This window comes from Clinocottus analis, unplaced genomic scaffold (genome assembly GCF_023055335.1).
Source record: "Clinocottus analis isolate CAN_PGR_092001 unplaced genomic scaffold, fCliAna1.0.p SCAF_37, whole genome shotgun sequence".
NCBI lineage: Eukaryota > Metazoa > Chordata > Actinopteri > Perciformes > Cottidae > Clinocottus > Clinocottus analis.
Genome location: NW_027176120.1, coordinates 448,869 through 465,446, shown reverse-complemented (window position 1 = coordinate 465,446; position 16,578 = coordinate 448,869). Strand labels below are relative to the sequence as shown.

At 49.3% G+C, this 16,578-nt stretch overlaps 1 protein-coding gene across 8 annotated transcripts in view; it reads right to left on the bottom strand.

Annotated features, from left to right (window-relative positions):
• Positions 1-16,578, bottom strand: part of sh3pxd2aa (SH3 and PX domains 2Aa) — a 71,042-nt gene that overhangs the window by 15,529 nt on the left and 38,935 nt on the right. For 4 of the 8 annotated variants that reach the window (XM_068596455.1, XM_068596460.1, XM_068596462.1 and 1 more), the window contains exons 7-9: positions 13,884-13,928; positions 9,351-9,479; positions 131-244 (exon numbers count right to left, since the gene is read on the bottom strand). In XM_068596455.1, coding sequence (XP_068452556.1) covers positions 131-244; positions 9,351-9,479; positions 13,884-13,928 — 288 coding nt within the window. The remainder of the gene's footprint in view (positions 1-130; positions 245-9,350; positions 9,480-13,883; positions 13,929-16,578) is intronic. The other 4 variants (XM_068596461.1, XM_068596458.1, XM_068596459.1 and 1 more) reach the window with 1 other exon arrangement.

Sequence of the window (16,578 nt, the reverse complement as noted above, 5' to 3'; positions counted from 1 at the left end):
TGTGTGTGTGTGTGTGTGTGTGTGTGTGTGAGAGAAACCCGGCTCTTTCCCACGCAGACAACGAGAGGCTGGACCGACGTTCCCGCCTCCGTGTTTCATGGATCTGGTGACGTGCTGTTGGTGCGCTAACCTTCTCCAGTCCTCGAGGTGCCCAGATCCAGATCGTCTCTGGTCACGTTCTGGGAATCCAGATACGTAGCGGGAACCCAGCCCTGCTCCTCCGCTGTGCTGACGAACCACCAACCTGGAAGGTGGGGGGGGGTGAGAGAACAGATTAGCACCAATAATAATACAAGGCTACAAGGCTTCAAGGCTCCAAAGCTTCAGGATGCAGCGAGCATCATTCCCACGACACGTTGACACCAACTGATGGAAACACGTCTCTGAGTCCCTGAAACAGACGTGTTTCAACCACTTGGTCAACGTCCAATTGTTACTGAAGCCAACACTGGAAAAGAGGAGAGACACTGGAGAGAGAGAGAGGGGAGGAGGAGGGGAGGTAAGGGTTAGCATAGATGTGGCTATTAGCCGAGCTAGCGCTCTGTGCCAGTGTAAACGTGAGGACTGAATCATCTTTCTCAGATGGCGCTCTGGCTTGTGTTCACTGCAGCGACTCAGAGGAGAAGCTGCAGCGTGGTGATGAGCGACAACTAAACATTCACAACCGGTAACTCGTCCACAGTCCGGTCTCTTGAGCCCCGTTTCACACCAAGCTCCTGGCCCCTGACCTCCAGCTAACGTCTGATTTGTCCCTTCCGTGTTGCTGTAGAAACATGGAGGTGGAACATGGCGGCCTCTGTGGAGAGGACCAGCTTTGTGAATGTGAAGGTCTTCTTTTAGCTTCCCGTTGGTCCCGTGTGTCTCCTGATTGGTCCACACATGCTCCCCTGCTGCCGCTGCCAGATTGTCTTCGTTATTCCTCGTGCGTGCTTTGCCAGCGTTCTTCTCCCGTATCAGCTTCATGTTTTTTTGAACTCTCTGTTTTTGATCCCTGTCGGATGTGTTTGCCTTCCCGGCCGACCCCCCCGTGACCTTTTGCCTCAGCGCGTCTCCTGAGTCTCTGCTCCGCAACCTAATCGTGACAGTTTCAGATCATTCACACACTAATAAACATAGTTATGAAAAGCACATGCCATGTCAGGCAATTACTCCCCTCAATGTCACACACTGTTCCTTTTAAAAAGGGAAGCTCATTACAGACTATCTGCTCTTTCCGCGGCCCAGGAGGGAGTAGTTGAATGCAGTATTAGTTGTACTACTTGTGTACAGTACGCGGTGGGCAGAACGGGTTTGTTCTTTCTCCAAATGAGTCCAACGGTGATGTCATCACTGCTCTCATGTACCCGTGTGTTTACAGCCATCTGGCTCCCTCTCTAGTGAGTCAGCACATCACACACACCCTTTTCTTTGTGTTATTATTACCCGCCGAGACACCAACAACATTTACACGTCTTATGAATGATGTGGAGGATGTGTCAGAGGGCGGGATCGCAGGGAAAGAACCCGTCATGGTAACAAGAGGAGAGTTTCTACTGCAGGAAACGACCACAGCGTGAGCGACTGGACACCACGCCATGTTGTCATAGGGGCGATCACTTGAACTATCGCTGTGTAAAAACAGTGAAATTATCACTACTTTGAATGCAGCAGCAGCGTCCACATTAAACTGCAGGAACGTTAGATCGATGCCGGAGCGATGGAGGACGCCGAGGTCCAAATGTGGAGAAAGAAACTCTTGAATGTCTCTCTCCAGGCGGCGAGATGATATCAAAAGAGTCCCTTTGTAAAGTTGACCTTGACTGAAGGGCGTCAGGCGTCTCTGCAGCCGCACTGCTGATCACAGCTGGCGTCACCATGGAGGCTATTCGCTGCGTCTGCTCCTCAAACTCTCGCGACTCAAAGCGTTTTGGGGGGAAAGCTTCAGACTTTGGAGAGTTTGGTGACATGCAGCCGTGTTGTGGGAAACACGTTCATGAGCTGAAGAGCGAGATGAAAAGAGAGTCTGTGCAGTTGTTTTGCATCTGCAGCCTGGAACCGGCCAGCCGGCCCGCTGGAGCTGTTGCTGTTATCAGTGTTATGGACATCTCTTTGAATCACTCCATGAATCAGAGAATGCTGTCAACAGCCACTCAAAATCTATTTCCTCCATGTTTTTCAAAATAAAATGTTGTTTGAATCAGGTTCTAAATGCAATGGTTAATGGAGGAGCTACTGACGTGGAGATGTGGGGCCTTGAAAGATGTGTGTGTGTTTAAATATGCAAGTGAGGCATGATTATCTCATGGGAAGTGGACCAGGGCCTCACTGCCTTCATTCTGCTACGCAATCGCGTTCAGAGGGAGGACAAGATGAACAGCGATGGTTTGACCAGTTGTGTAAATCAGCAGAAGAAAACACGCCAAAGACCAGAAACCGGGAAGCAGCCACACGCCACGCTTCAGACTGAGCCTGTGCACACATGGGCGGCAGCTGGCAAGGTCCTCACAGGGCACAGGCCCCATATAGATCCATAGATTTATAGATCAATAGATTTATAGATTTATAGATGCAGCTCTGGAGAACGAGGGCTCGGCCAAAGCAGATCCATGAGGAGCAGAAACTGTGCTGGAGCCCTCAGACACACACATGCACCTCCTCCTTCAGAGGGAGATGCTGAAAGAGAACGGCGATGGTCAACCCACTTCTCTCTGGGTCCAGGTTCACCACGCTGCCAACTGGCCGAGCCACCGCTTCTCCTACAGCTCCACAGAACAGCCGTCCTGCTGGGCCAAAGATCTGCAGCCAGATGGAGAGACAAGACTCAGTCAAACAAACCAAAGCCTGACGAGGCTCAGCATGAACTCTGGGTTTCAGGGAGGGCGTGGCAGGAAACCATCAGGTCTTTTTCACCCCCTTAGTGGCAATGCCTTCTGGGACACTTCCTCTGATCAACTCAAACATATTGCACATCATCTAGTACGTCCAAGTGCACTCGTAGTATTCATCACTGTTCAGGCATCTGTTGACCCGTCAAACTCCAGGATCCACTACGTCGTCGTCACTTTTAGATCGAGCCACACGGCCGACACCGGGCCGCTCCTTGTGACTCTTTTTATTAAACACAATCTTGTTATGAGGGATGATCTCTACAGACAGCAGACAGAGGGACGGGACTTCAGAGGTGTTCTGGTTCTGGTTTTGTCGTCCTAAAAGTGTTGACCAATCATGTGTGAGCTTGTGAAACAATCCGGCTCTCAGCTCAGGTGAAGGCGTGTTCAATTGTTAACTCCCAACATGTGGAGGGAAAATGAACGCGTTATGATATCCTCGCCTTCTGAGGAGTTCAGTGCGTATGAAGCCAACGTGTTCCCCAGAAGGGTTCCTAGCTGTGATCAAAGGCCTCTTGAAGAAGAGGAAAACACATCTCTCTTCCCTCCGAGGCAGACAAACAACAGCACATGTACATGGACGAGGTCGGCCGGGGATCAGCGAGCGCCTGAGCGGCGGAGGGAACAGTCTGCTGGAGTCTCACACACTCAAACACTGTCAGCTGCTTCCCCCGCCGTCATTTCAGCGAGAAAACACACCAACCCGCCTTCACCTGCTCACCTGCACCAATCACACCGCTCCGCCTGTTTGCTCCTGTGCTACCAAAAATATTTGTTTGTCTGTCTTGTCCCCAACGTAAAGCGTCTTTGTGTACTTAGTAAAGCGCTGTAAAAGTTGTAATTATTATGAGGAGGAAGCCGGCCGGCGCCGTCCCTCATGGCGCTCGCTGGAAGAGACCACGACGTTCGTCTGATATTACAGAACCGACTGTTCTGGAGCATTTAAGAGCTGCTCAACAAGCGATGACTAATATTCAGAAAGGTTATGCAGCAACACCTGCTGTCTCTCACACACACTCACACACACACTCACACACACATGCGCACACACAGCACAAAATATGAATATGTAAGGCAGTAGAGTCGCTGTAATTGGCATTTCTTCACAGCGTTGAGCTCTAATTGGATTTCTTGCTACACCATGTCTTGGCAAACATTAATTGGCTGCTTCCTCCCAGACGGAGGGAAAGTGGAGGTCACAGGGAATACAGCAGCTCCAGCAGCTGAGCAGAGACACACACACACACACACACACACACACACACACACACTCACACACACACACACACACACTCACACACTCACACACTCCGGTTTGAGAGCTTTTGGAGGATCAGGAAATACATTAAGTGAAGCGGGATCTGAAAAAGTACGGTTGGAGGGGAAATAAAAGGACTGAGGGGAGAGAGAGGGAGAGAGAGAGAGAGAGAGAGAGAGAGAGAGAGAGAGAGAGAGAGAGAGAGAGAGAGAGAGCCATGGAGGGGAGATTAAAGGGTGGTGTGTGGAGGTGAAGAAGACAGAGGAAGCAGAACCTGCAGATGTTTGGCTGCAGCTTCAAAGACGTGATATTCTTCACTGGTTCCACCTCCAAAAACACCGCCGCACACTTTCCTTTGTGTTTCTCCTGCCGGGTCTTCAGGAGGTCACCTGGCGCCGCTGTGATGAGGACGTCAGAGATGTGACCTTCAGAGCCACAAGGTCACCTGGTGCCTCCGCTCTGCTGCTTTTTCATGAATTCTAATTAGGTATAAATTAATTAAAGTGCATCATTTTAACGTTGCAGCTGGTAAACGTGGAGCTCATGTTTGTATTTCTAAATTCTGCCTGGAAGCCAAATCCATAATAATCCATAACTCATGAGTTGGTTAATACAGTATTTTGTATTAATAATCTTGAATCAGACAAACATATTAGCAGTATTCTCCTGTTAGATTATAAGGCACACGAGTAACATGGTTTATACTTCTGGTGATATCACTCATCTTATTCTGTTCATCGTTAGCACTTTATTTTGAACCAGACGTATTTGCGTCGTCAGCTTCGTTCTCTTTTTACATCCGTTTGAATCCATGATGAACCACAGAAATGCTCTAAACTACATCCAGTCCCACTCTGCAGACTCCCATCAGGAGAACAGAAACATATTCTGCCCACATGTCAGCGGACGAGGAGAAGTTTGAACAAAGTGAAACCATCTCCAGCTGAGAGGAACTCCAGCTGCCTCATCACCGTGAAGAAGAAGAAGACGGTGAACTGGTTTACAGCCGCGTCTCAAACCAAACTGGAGGAGGGCTGTTTCATATTCCTCTCAGGGGGAACGCTGCTTCAAGACACTCCAGAGCTGGTCTCCAGTTCAAAACAAGACGTATGAGGGGTCACACAGCCCCTCCACGCGTCCTCTCTCTTCACGGCTGTATTGACACTGGAAGATGGAAGATGGAAACACTACATCTCAGTCTGAAGCTCATGTTACCGCCTGAAGTGTTCATAAAACACAAGGTCTTGTTCCTGAGCCAGACGGGTCACAAGCGAGAGAAGTACTGTTGACTACACATCTCGTTCAGCGGCTCAGGCTCTGCATTCAGCCTCCGTACAATATATACTGTGTGTGTGTGTGTGTGTGTGTGTGTGTGTGTGTGTGTGTGTGTGTGTGTCACCCTGATTGATGCCAGCCCTCTGTTTTATAGCCTGCAGGCTAAGCTACATGCTAATGCTTGCCTTCAGCAGCCCTCACTACACCTTTACAGTGATCATGTTAATGGCCCCCTCACAGTTATTATTCAAAATATAATTCATTCAGTTTAGATTACTGTATTTTGCAATAGTTCCATAATCCAAAGATAAATCATTGTGTGTGTATTGTATCTGTATTCTCAATAAGACTAGTGAGGACTATGCATTGATGTTGGTACAACAGCAGTACATGTAATATGTGGGCTGATGATGGGCATCGTTGGTGAATGATCTTGTTAATAATAATAATAAATAAACTTTGCCTTGAACATGAAACGTGGTTTCTGTGCAGCTTTGGACACAAGAAGTAACCGTGCTTATAACCCTTCAGAGAGATGTCTCAACGTCTCCCAGACAGAAAGCTATTGTTTCACAGGCGTGTGGTGCGAATGAGCTCATGCACGTTGAGGTGATGGCACTACATTCCAGCTCAAAGCCGATCCGCGGGGGGGAAACGGTCTTGAGCCAGGCCGAGCACAGCGCTCAGGCCGAGCTGCTGGATCGGCCTGAGCGCTTCTCCTCCACGTGCCAGAACCCCTGGCACCTCCACCCTCCACCCGCATCCACCTGCTGACAATACCACACGACTCAGAGACGTGGGTCCTGTTCCCGTGTGCTGCACGGCCACTTCTGACAAGAAACACACAGAAACACACAAAAAACACACAAAAACACCAGCGGCTCAGTTCCCATAAGAGAGGATCAGCGCTATCTGCAGCGCAGCGGGAGGTCTGCTCTGTGGGAGTCGAACCCAGAGAGAGGGAAGCCAATCCCACTAATCTCTTTCAGTCAGCTGTGACTAAACGCCCCTGAAACTTGGCTGTACGGACGGCCAGGACCAGAGATCCAGATCAGTTCAGAGCCAACGTCCTCCTGGAAGAGCCACGAGTCTCAGCTCATGAAACAAGGGGAGACCCCCCTACACACACACACACACACACACACACACACTCCCTCACTGTAGTTATTCCGTTTAGGCCAGCAGAGAAGGCCTAGAAGGCCCTGACGGCTCACACACACACACAGCTCATACACACACACACACAGTAACTAGTAGTGACATAGTAACTAGTAGTAACATAGTAGTAGTGACATAGTAACTAGTAGTAACATAGTAGTAGTGACATAGTAACTAGTGGTGACATAGTAACTAGTAGTAACATAGTAGTAGTGACATAGTAACTAGTAGTAACATAGTAGTAGTGACATAGTAACTAGTGGTGACATAGTAACTAGTAGTGACATAGTAACTAGTAGTGACATAGTAACTAGTAGTGACATAGTAACTAGTAGTAACATAGTAGTAGTGACATAGTAACTAGTAGTAACATAGTAGTAGTGACATAGTAACTAGTAGTGGCATAGTAACTAGTGGTGACATAGTAACTAGTAGTGGCATAGTAACTAGTGGTGACATAGTAACTAGTAGTGACATAGTAACTAGTGGTGACATAGTAGTAGTGACATAGTAACTAGTAGTGACATAGTAACTAGTAGTGACATAGTAGTAGTGACATAGTAACTAGTAGTGACATAGTAACTGGTAGTGACATAGTAACTAGTAGTGACATAGTAATAGTGACATAGTAACTAGTAGTGACATAGTAACTAGTAGTGACATAGTAACTAGTGGTGACATAGTAACCAGTAGTGACATAGTAACTAGTAGTGACATAGTAGTAGTGACATAGTAGTAGTGACATAGTAACTAGTGGTGACATAGTAACTAGTGGTAACATAGTAACTAGTAGTGACATAGTAACTAGTGGTGACATAGTAACTAGTAGTGACATAGTAACTAGTAGTGACATAGTAGTAGTGACATAGTAACTAGTGGTGACATAGTAACTAGTGGTAACATAGTAACTAGTGGTAACATAGTAACTAGTAGTGACATAGTAACTAGTGGTGACATAGTAACTAGTGGTAACATAGTAACTAGTAGTGACATAGTAACTAGTGGTGACATAGTAACTAGTGGTGACATAGTAACTAGTAGTGACATAGTAACTAGTGGTGACATAGTAACTAGTAGTGACATAGTAACTAGTGGTGACATAGTAACTAGTGGTGACATAGTAACTAGTAGTGACATAGTAACTAGTGGTGACATAGTAACTAGTAGTGACATAGTAACTAGTGGTGACATAGTAGTAGTGACATAGTAACTAGTGGTGACATAGTAGTAGTGACATAGTAACTAGTGGTGACATAGTAACTAGTAGTGACATAGTAACTAGTAGTGACATCACGTCGTCCTGCAGACACTAACAGCTGGTTTGAATATTCTGTGTGTTAGTGCTGAAGCCATCTGTGCTCAATGTGTGGAGAACAATATCTGTAATAGAGAGAAGCTATGGATTCAGCCATGCTTTAGGTGTGTGTGTGTGTGTGTGTGTGTGTGTGGGGCGCGGGGGGGTTGTTAAAAGACATCAAGATACCTCACTGACACACACTGACACACACTGACACACACTGACTCACACTGACTCACACTGACTCGAATGTTAAAGAAAATAAGCTCAAAGTTAGTCAATGTTAAAGCAAAGAAGCAGAGCAGAAGGGGGTAAGGGGGGGGGGGGGGTATTATACGAGCTGTCGGATGTGTTTGTCTTGGAACAGCCTCCGAGTGATGTCACCATCATCACCATCATCATCATCATCATCATGGCTGTTGCTCCACTTCTAGTAAATGGCGACAGCACACAAAGCTCTCGGGCTAAAGTTCCCCTGAGTTCAGAAGTTGCTCGTGGTTCTGTGAGAGCTAGTGGGGTCCAGAGGGGGGATCTCTCACAACCAATGGACAGCGTGGCTACGGCACCATGATGAATATTCATGAGACGGAGAGCTTATGAAAGTTGCACGAGTAAAGTAATCATTTCCTGTCAAGTGAAGAGTTAACAGGATCACTTGACATTTGGAAAACAAAGCGGAGAGGGGAGGCGGACATGAAGGATGAAGCCAATCCAGAGAAGACATCCACTTCAGTGTGCGCTGAACCAAAAGCCACATCACAACAATAAATAATTTTCCCACCAAAATTTAATTAAACAATTATGTCGTTCGTGCTGACGTACAATGAAGGGGAGAAGGAGGAGGAGTCACCAAAATGCTTCGTGAATCGCTCACAGAGACCGAACCACGAGCCGGTTCAAAACTGACTCATCGAGGCGCGTAATCCCTCCAAGATGACAAGCCGAGATGTCTCAGAGAAAATGAATCTGCTCACGTAAGAAGTGAGCAGATAAGAGCAGAGCACGAGGGAGGAGCCGCCCTCCTGCTGAGCCGTCTGGAGCTCTGCAAGCTGCCGGCTGTCACCTCAACTCCACCGGCCTGCTAAACAGAATATTCTGTGCAGCATCTCTTGGGGATGCAAATACTATTCAGTCAGTATCTGGCGTCTCGCTGTGGTTCGCCCTGCAGGTGCCTCTGTCCACACGCTGCACCGTTCTGATGGCTGATGGAAGCTCTCAAGTGTCTCAAGGCGGGAGACCGCAACACTGACGCCAGTCAAACACCTCCGGGTGGTGCAGAGGACATGGAGGGAGATGGAGGGGAGGGGGTGTCTTGTGGCAAAGGGGTTAGAAAAAGAGGGAGTAGAGTCAAGGGGAGCGAGTCAGAGGGAGCAGGGCTCCTGCTTCACGCTCTCCTGGTGATGGACTCAGACAAACAGGAAGCGGACGAGCCACCAGCTCGCCTCCGTCATGACGAGGTCACCGTGCTCACAAACAAAACACAGAATCCACTCACCGCTTTCGCTCTTCTCGATCACGTCCACCGTCTCGCCGGCCTTGAGGCTGATCTCCGAGTTCTCCTGCCTCTCGTAGTTGGCCACGGCCACGTACTGCTCCAGCACCATCGGCTCCGAGCTGTCCATCCCTGAGGGGAAGAAACAGGCCGTCAGCCACCTGCCCGCCGCGGCGCCCCGCGACCTCCTCCCCCTGCGACCGACTACACCGCCGCCGTGCGCCCGGTACGCCGCCATAGGCCGACCCCCCCGCTCCCCGCCGCCGTACCTCCCCGACCAATCAGAAAGCGAGCTCTTGACTCGGCTGCATAGTCCCAAACGTGCAGCCGAGTCCGCCCTCGGCCCAGCGCGACGGGCCGAGGAGCATCGGAGAGGAGTCACAACAAACGCAGCGGACGGGAGGAAAGCGCTTGCAGGGGCGGCGTCCCACACCTGAGGGGATCCATGACAGAACCCGACGGTTTTTAAGATCCGAGGAGAAGAAGGGAACCGAGGAGGGAGAGCGGAAAAACGTGAAGGAGCGGAGGAGCTGCTAAACGCTGGAGGGGAAGTCTGGGGAGCCAGCGAGTGCAAGAAGTTTCCCTGTGGAAAGTCAGCAGTGCGGTTGAGAGGAAAGGCCTCCCCTCCACCACCTCTGGGAGCCAGTTGGACGGCAAGCCGGGAGGAGGGGGGCGTCGGGGGGGCGGGACGCACCAATCATGGTCGTCCGCTGGCCTTAAATAGAAACATATGAGTGGACAAGAGAGAGAGAGAGAGAGAAGCAGGCTGGGTCCATGTTTATGTGAAACAAAAGAAGAAAGCTTGGAGTTGGGGCTCGGCCACTCTGTTTTCTCTCTGATGTTTAACCCTTTCACCGCCGGCAGAGTTCACCCGAGTGCTCTGGCTCGTTTTGAGCCACTGAGAGAGACGTTCATACGACAGGAACACAAGCATGGACGTCGTGAGGCCAAAGAGCCACAGTCTCCATCCCTGTGTTGCTGCTGCATCCGTCCTGCAGCGTGAAGACAGAGCCGCTGGTCACTACACCCGGTCAACAACGCCGCGTTAGAACGAGTCACTGATGCCACTGGAGCGCGTCAGAGGTCCACCAATACTGGACCTTACAGGGGTAGGAAGGACAGCGTGGAGCAGGAAGTAAAGAAAACCATGAACCTGAATGAGCCTTTCACTCTTTTACAGACAGAAACACTGGATCACTGCAGAACTGAAGCTCTTATAACACTAACAGCAAACTCAAAGTCATTAGATCAGTGGGTCATTAATAAAAAAAACTTCATTATAGTCCTTAAATGATAGATATATACATATACGCATGTATATATATATACATATACATTTATATATATATTTATATTTATTGTGACTTCTCAGCTTGAATATAATATACACTTACACTAATGTTCAAAGCTTTGAGGTCACTTAGAAATGTCCTTATTTTTCAAAGAAAAGCTCAGTTTTTTCATGAAGATAACAGTAAATGAGTCATAAATCCCCTCTGTACATTGTTAATGTGGTGAAAGACTATTCTAGGTGTGAACGTCTGGTTCTTCATGAAATATCTACATCGTGTATAGAGGCCCATTTCCAGCAGCTATCAGTGTTCTGATGGTACATTGTGTTTGATCATGGCCTTAGAAGACTAATGGAGGATAGAAAACCCTTGAAAACTCTTGTGATGATGTCACACAGCTGAAAACAGCTCTGCTGGTGAGAGAAGCTCTAAAACTGTTCTTCCTTTGAGCTGGTTGAGGATCTGGAGCTTCACATTTGTGGGTTCATGAACTCTCAAAATGTCCAGAAGAAGAGAACGTTCATGTGAAACTCTGCAGTCTGTTCTTGATCTAGAAGTGAAGGATGTTCATGAGGGAACCTGAGGAGGAACTGAACATGTGTCTGTGTGACCTCAAGCTTCTGAATGTTAATGTATATTTGCTGGATATTTTCCCATCGCAGGTGAAATAAATAAATACATAATGTTCATTTGATGGTGGAGTGAAGAAGACGAGGAGAAGGGGATTAGCCTCCATTAGCATTGAGACGTGAAAGCAACAGACACACGAGAGCCTCCGTCGCTCATGAACACGTTGGATGTGTTTCATCACCAGCAGACTCATAAACTACAGTTCATAACAATGTGTTCTACTTGTTGCTTCACATGGTCCTGACCTCTGCAGACACCAGAGCAGCTGTTCTCCTGCTTCCAAACCTTTTGCCTCCAACAGCTCTTCTCTTCTCCAGAGAGAAGCCAGAAACACTGACCCACAGTCAGGATGTGAACGCTGGTCTGAGGCGTCCTTGTAACAGTCTGGGGTGTAAATACGGGACTTGCATGATAAAGAATTGATAAATACATGAGGCTTATGATCATTAATAAGAGATATTATTATGTAAAATATGTAACCGTATGCATGAGGTCACTGTATGTTTTGTATTACTGTATAATGATTGTGGAGTGAATGGATTTGAATAGTCTGCGTGTTAGAAATGTGTTACTGTCGCTTTAAGAGAGAAAGACAGCGGAGTAATCTGTGTTTCTTGTGACTTTGAAGGGAAGATAAACTCTGAGACGGCGTGAAGCCAACAGCCAGAGAGGGAAACGTCTTCAGTGTGAAATGAGGAGAAGTCGAGCCAACGAGTTGTAATAAACTGTCACCGAGCGTCTCACTGTCTCTGTTTCTGCAGACCGACAGAGACAGCCGACTGTTCACCGTCTGTGCTTACGGCTTTGATCAAGTGTCTGTCAAATTCATCCTCTCTTTTATTAAATCTTTTTATTATAACTTCTTTCTTCACGACCAACGAGGATTTTTGGACAATATTCTTCAGCGTCGAACAGGAACGTTTCCACAAACTGGAACTTTGGCCGCGTTGCACCAAACAGCGACACTACAGAGGAAACTACTATTCACTACTATTCACATCCTCTTTAACCCTTTGAAGGGCGCCATGATGCTGTTTGAATGGATCTAAAATATAATAAATAACAGCTGAAGCGTTTGCTCTTTTTGCAGCAGATGTTCCCTGAACTGAACATACAAAACCCCTCAATGCAGAGTCGCTGTGTGGGATCGTACGTTATAGGAGACGTGATGACATCATGGGGAAATACAGTCCAACCAGAGCACATGCAGCGGACTGAGCCGGCTGAGTTAGCTTGTTAGCACCTGGCTAGCTGCTCGGCCCTGTTTGACACGAGCAGATACACCTTGGCAGAGGAGACACAGAAGAGGCTCCACATAACTAAAAGACGATTTACATCACCAAACATGAAGGGAAGCGCTGCGTCAGCACCGGCGCCGCCTCCATGCAGAAACCACAGAGAGCCTCTGATGAGCAGAGACGTGAGCGCCGGCTGATTGAGGCGCTCGTAGCGCCGTCCGTCAGCAGATCTCTCCATCTTCCCAATTACGAGCGAATGCGAGACGGCGAATCCTCCCGCCCTCAGCCTCTCTGTCAGTTTGTCACGTGTCAGTGTTGAGCTGTCAAGCGGCGCCCGTTAGACGCCGCCGCCCTTCAAGATCTGAGGGGAGAAGAACCGGATGACGTCTCGCTCGCAGGAACGAGGACATCCAACAGCCGTCTCTCCACAGGAGGCCTCGTCGTACGTTGACGAGTGCGGCGCTATCTTGCATTTCAGCAGCACGGAAGAATAAGAAAAAAGTACGCTGAAGCTTTTTGTGCGCCGCCACTAAAATCCGTCCCAGCATCTCCCTCCACGCCGTGAAACCCCAGAGGACGCTCATCGCCTTCCCGCCCCACACGGCCTCATCTGTTCTGCAGCGTGACGAGTGAAGAGGAGCGCATGTTGTGTTGCACGTCAGCGGCCCACGAGGAGGCAGCGATCACAGTCAGCGAGCTCATAAAGCAGCGCAGATCCGGCTATTTCAGAGCTTTATACTGTTTTAATGGCAACCACGGCATGTTGGGAAATAGCATCAACCCTGAAGCCCTGCAGCGCGCTGTACACACTTTTGTTTTTCCTTCTATACACTCAAACACGGCCGTGTTTTGTCTGAAACTCGTGCCAACGCCTCCATCACAGTTAAATCAGCAGATGAGGCGAATCTGTGTCTGAATATGCGTGGGGAAAAAAATGTTTTGTTCGTATGTGGCTCGGGTGCAAATAGACGTGATTTTCCTGGGTGATTTCCTTTGTTTGCAGTTCCCTCAACACGAGCGGGGTCACCAGCGCGGGCACAACAAAATGCACAGAACCAGAAGTCCACACCTCATTTCAGTGGGATGCTCGCTGCCACATGCAGACCTACAGCCCTGTGCTCTGTGCACAGCTGCTGCTGCAGGGATGGATGGACAGACTGCAGAGAGAGAGAGAGAGAGAGAGAGAGAGAGAGAGAGAGCCTGGATGTGAGCAGACGGGATGAAGGAGAGGATGGTGACGGAGCATGCAAAGCAGATGCTGACAGGAAGCTGAAGTGTGAACAGAAATAAAGTGAAGAGGAGCAAACAAGCGGTGCAGCTGGTGGCTCTCACAGCGGCTCATGCACAGTCAACGTGTTAGACACACACAAGGCTACCTGAGGCCTCTTTCCTCGGGCTGTCTGTAAAGCCGTACATCCATACTGCAGACAAAGAGAGGGAAGGAGAGAAGCAGAGAGATTATTCAGTTGGACAGCATGCGGAAGCAACAGTATGGCAAAGCACACCTTCATTACATCACCACGCACGAAGAGGCGGAGAGGCAAACCGGGGATGAGGCACAAAGTCGTAGCCGGAGGGGTTTGAGCTCTGTGCTTGTCTCCATGCTGAAGATGGAAGTGCATCTGAGGCTGCGCTACAGCTTTACTACAGGTATAGTACAGACGGCCCTCTCTTCACATCCTCCACCGTTCCCTCCATTTGGACCTCCTGGAATGTCTGAGATGGGCGTCAGCCGCTTCCAAAGTTTGTTCTCCTTCTCCAAAAAAACACCCCCCCCTCCTCCCCCCCCCCTCCCAACCAGGAAATGAAGCTCCATACATCACGGTCACCAGGACTCGGGTGCAGCAGAGAGCTGCTGTGGTTTATCTCAGCGAGGCCGTGGTTTCAAGCTTGATTTAGGGCCAGAATAATATTTTAGCTCGTGGCTGTCATTGTGTGCTGGAAGTGAGCCAGCACTGCAACGAACGGGCCGCGGCCTCGGCCCTTTGTGTGGACTCTGCAGCAAACGATGGGACTCACCGCCCTGCAGCTGCAGGAGAGGAACCCTTTAAGTCTATTGGTTCAGCATCGCCCTCATCCAGCGGTCAGTCCTGACACTGATGTGAACGCTCAGGCACTAAAGGGTTCCTCGGGCTGCGGCGCTGAGAGGGAGGACAGGTTTCCTTTACAATACGACGAGACATGTTCATCATCACCAGCTGGACATTGAGCCTGAGTTTGGCCTAAAATAACCTGTTTCACGTGTGGAGAAGAGCTCCAGATGGATTGTAGACTTCTTCTAAAGCTGCAGTGAGAAGCACGAGACCACAATGAAGCTCCACTCATTTGGGTTTGTCTGCTGCTTTCTCCTCACCCGTCCTCACCTCCATCTCCCTGCATATGAACTATTTGTATCTCTGTCTTTCCAGGAACAATGAAGTGAACGATGGGATTGATGGTATTAAAAGTTGGTATGGGACGATACGCCCAGACTCTGCAGCTGGATGGATAAATGCAGCCTGCATGGGTTGAGAGGACGAGGGATGAGAGACGTGAGAGGTCTGGACTGTGTGAGGAGCTTCATGTAACTGTAACCACGAGCTTGCTTCTGCAGGAGACGGCCTTCGTCTGGTTTTATCGCGCCATGAAAACACTCAGGACTGATGGACAACGCTCAAAACGATTTGAACAAACCGACCCTGGCGAGCGCTGCCGCCGGCTCCTCGGCCTCGACCCCGAGAGACAATAAAGAGCCGGCCGCCCCCCTCGGGGGCCTCAGGAGCTTTACTGGATTGATGTCGGCCCCAGAGGGACGGACGCGGCTGGTCCCGGGTCAGCCGGGGTCAAACCCCGCTCACTAACGCTGCAGCGTGATTACTACCCACCGGGCGGCTCTCGGCCCGCCGGCCAACATCTGATGGGTATTAACTCTTCAGAGCAGCAGTGTGTTCTCTGTCCTCCTGCTCGCTCTGCGTCATTTCCATAGAAGTCTGACCCCAAACGTCTCCATTACTCTGCTGTTGAGGGGCGATGGACGGTGAAACATGGCATAAACTACGTCTGTCCAGGTTTGGATTAGAGGGGCTTATAATTTTGTCGCCTCCCAAATTTTAGCTTGTAAATGAGATCCCAACTAACTTATCGACGGGACAACAAACAAAGGGCAAACTGCTACTTTGAGAAGGTTTAGTGTTTAAAGCTAGGCCGATAAATCAGCCATCATTTGCTCATTGGCATGAAGTACAAAGCAGCATCAGTAGAAATGCCACCAGTGATGCAGTTATTTGGTCATGAACCTAAACACATCTGATCGTGGCACCAGAAGAGCAGGAATGTTACGCGATCCCCTCAATGGCCGTCCATCAGCAGGAGGCGCCGGGGTCTGTGAAGAGTGCCAGAGATGCAGAGGAGGAAGCAGAGACGTCTTTCACGCCGGCCTCATGGCTCAGTCTCCTCTGCAGCTCCAGCAGGGGGAACGAGGACGGCCGGACCGAAAGGTCCAACCCAACGCCGGCTCTCCCTGCAGGTCCTGCACACGGCCACAGCTCCAACGCTAAACCCGGTCACCTGACACCGCGACAAAGGCAACCAGTAACAGCTGACCAGTATTGATGGGACACTTGTGAAGAGGACAGGGAACAATGTCAAACCACAGGCAGAAGCTAACTGGTATCGACGCCGTGCTTAGCAGGAAGACTGAGATGGATGACATTGTTGTACAGAGCGGTGGGGTGAAGGGGGGGGGGGGGGTCCAACCTGATGATGTCACGCTGTAGAACAAGCAACCTGCATTGAACAGGAGAGCTACCTACGATAACCTTCAGTTACATGAGGATGCGATCAGGTCAGTGAGAAATACAAGATTGAACTTGATTGATGCAAATGATCGTTAGTCGTTTCATTGATGTATTAAAACTAGTTTATAGCGTAAACAGCTCATCGTTCATATTGTCTATTTTATGAAATGCCTCCTTCAAACAAACTGTCTCTGGGTTGATTTACAATGTGTCCTGCTGGAGCCTGAACGCATCGTAATGCAAGTCACTGAGTGGAGAGAGATCTGTGCTGCAGACGAGCCGGCGCTCTGACGAG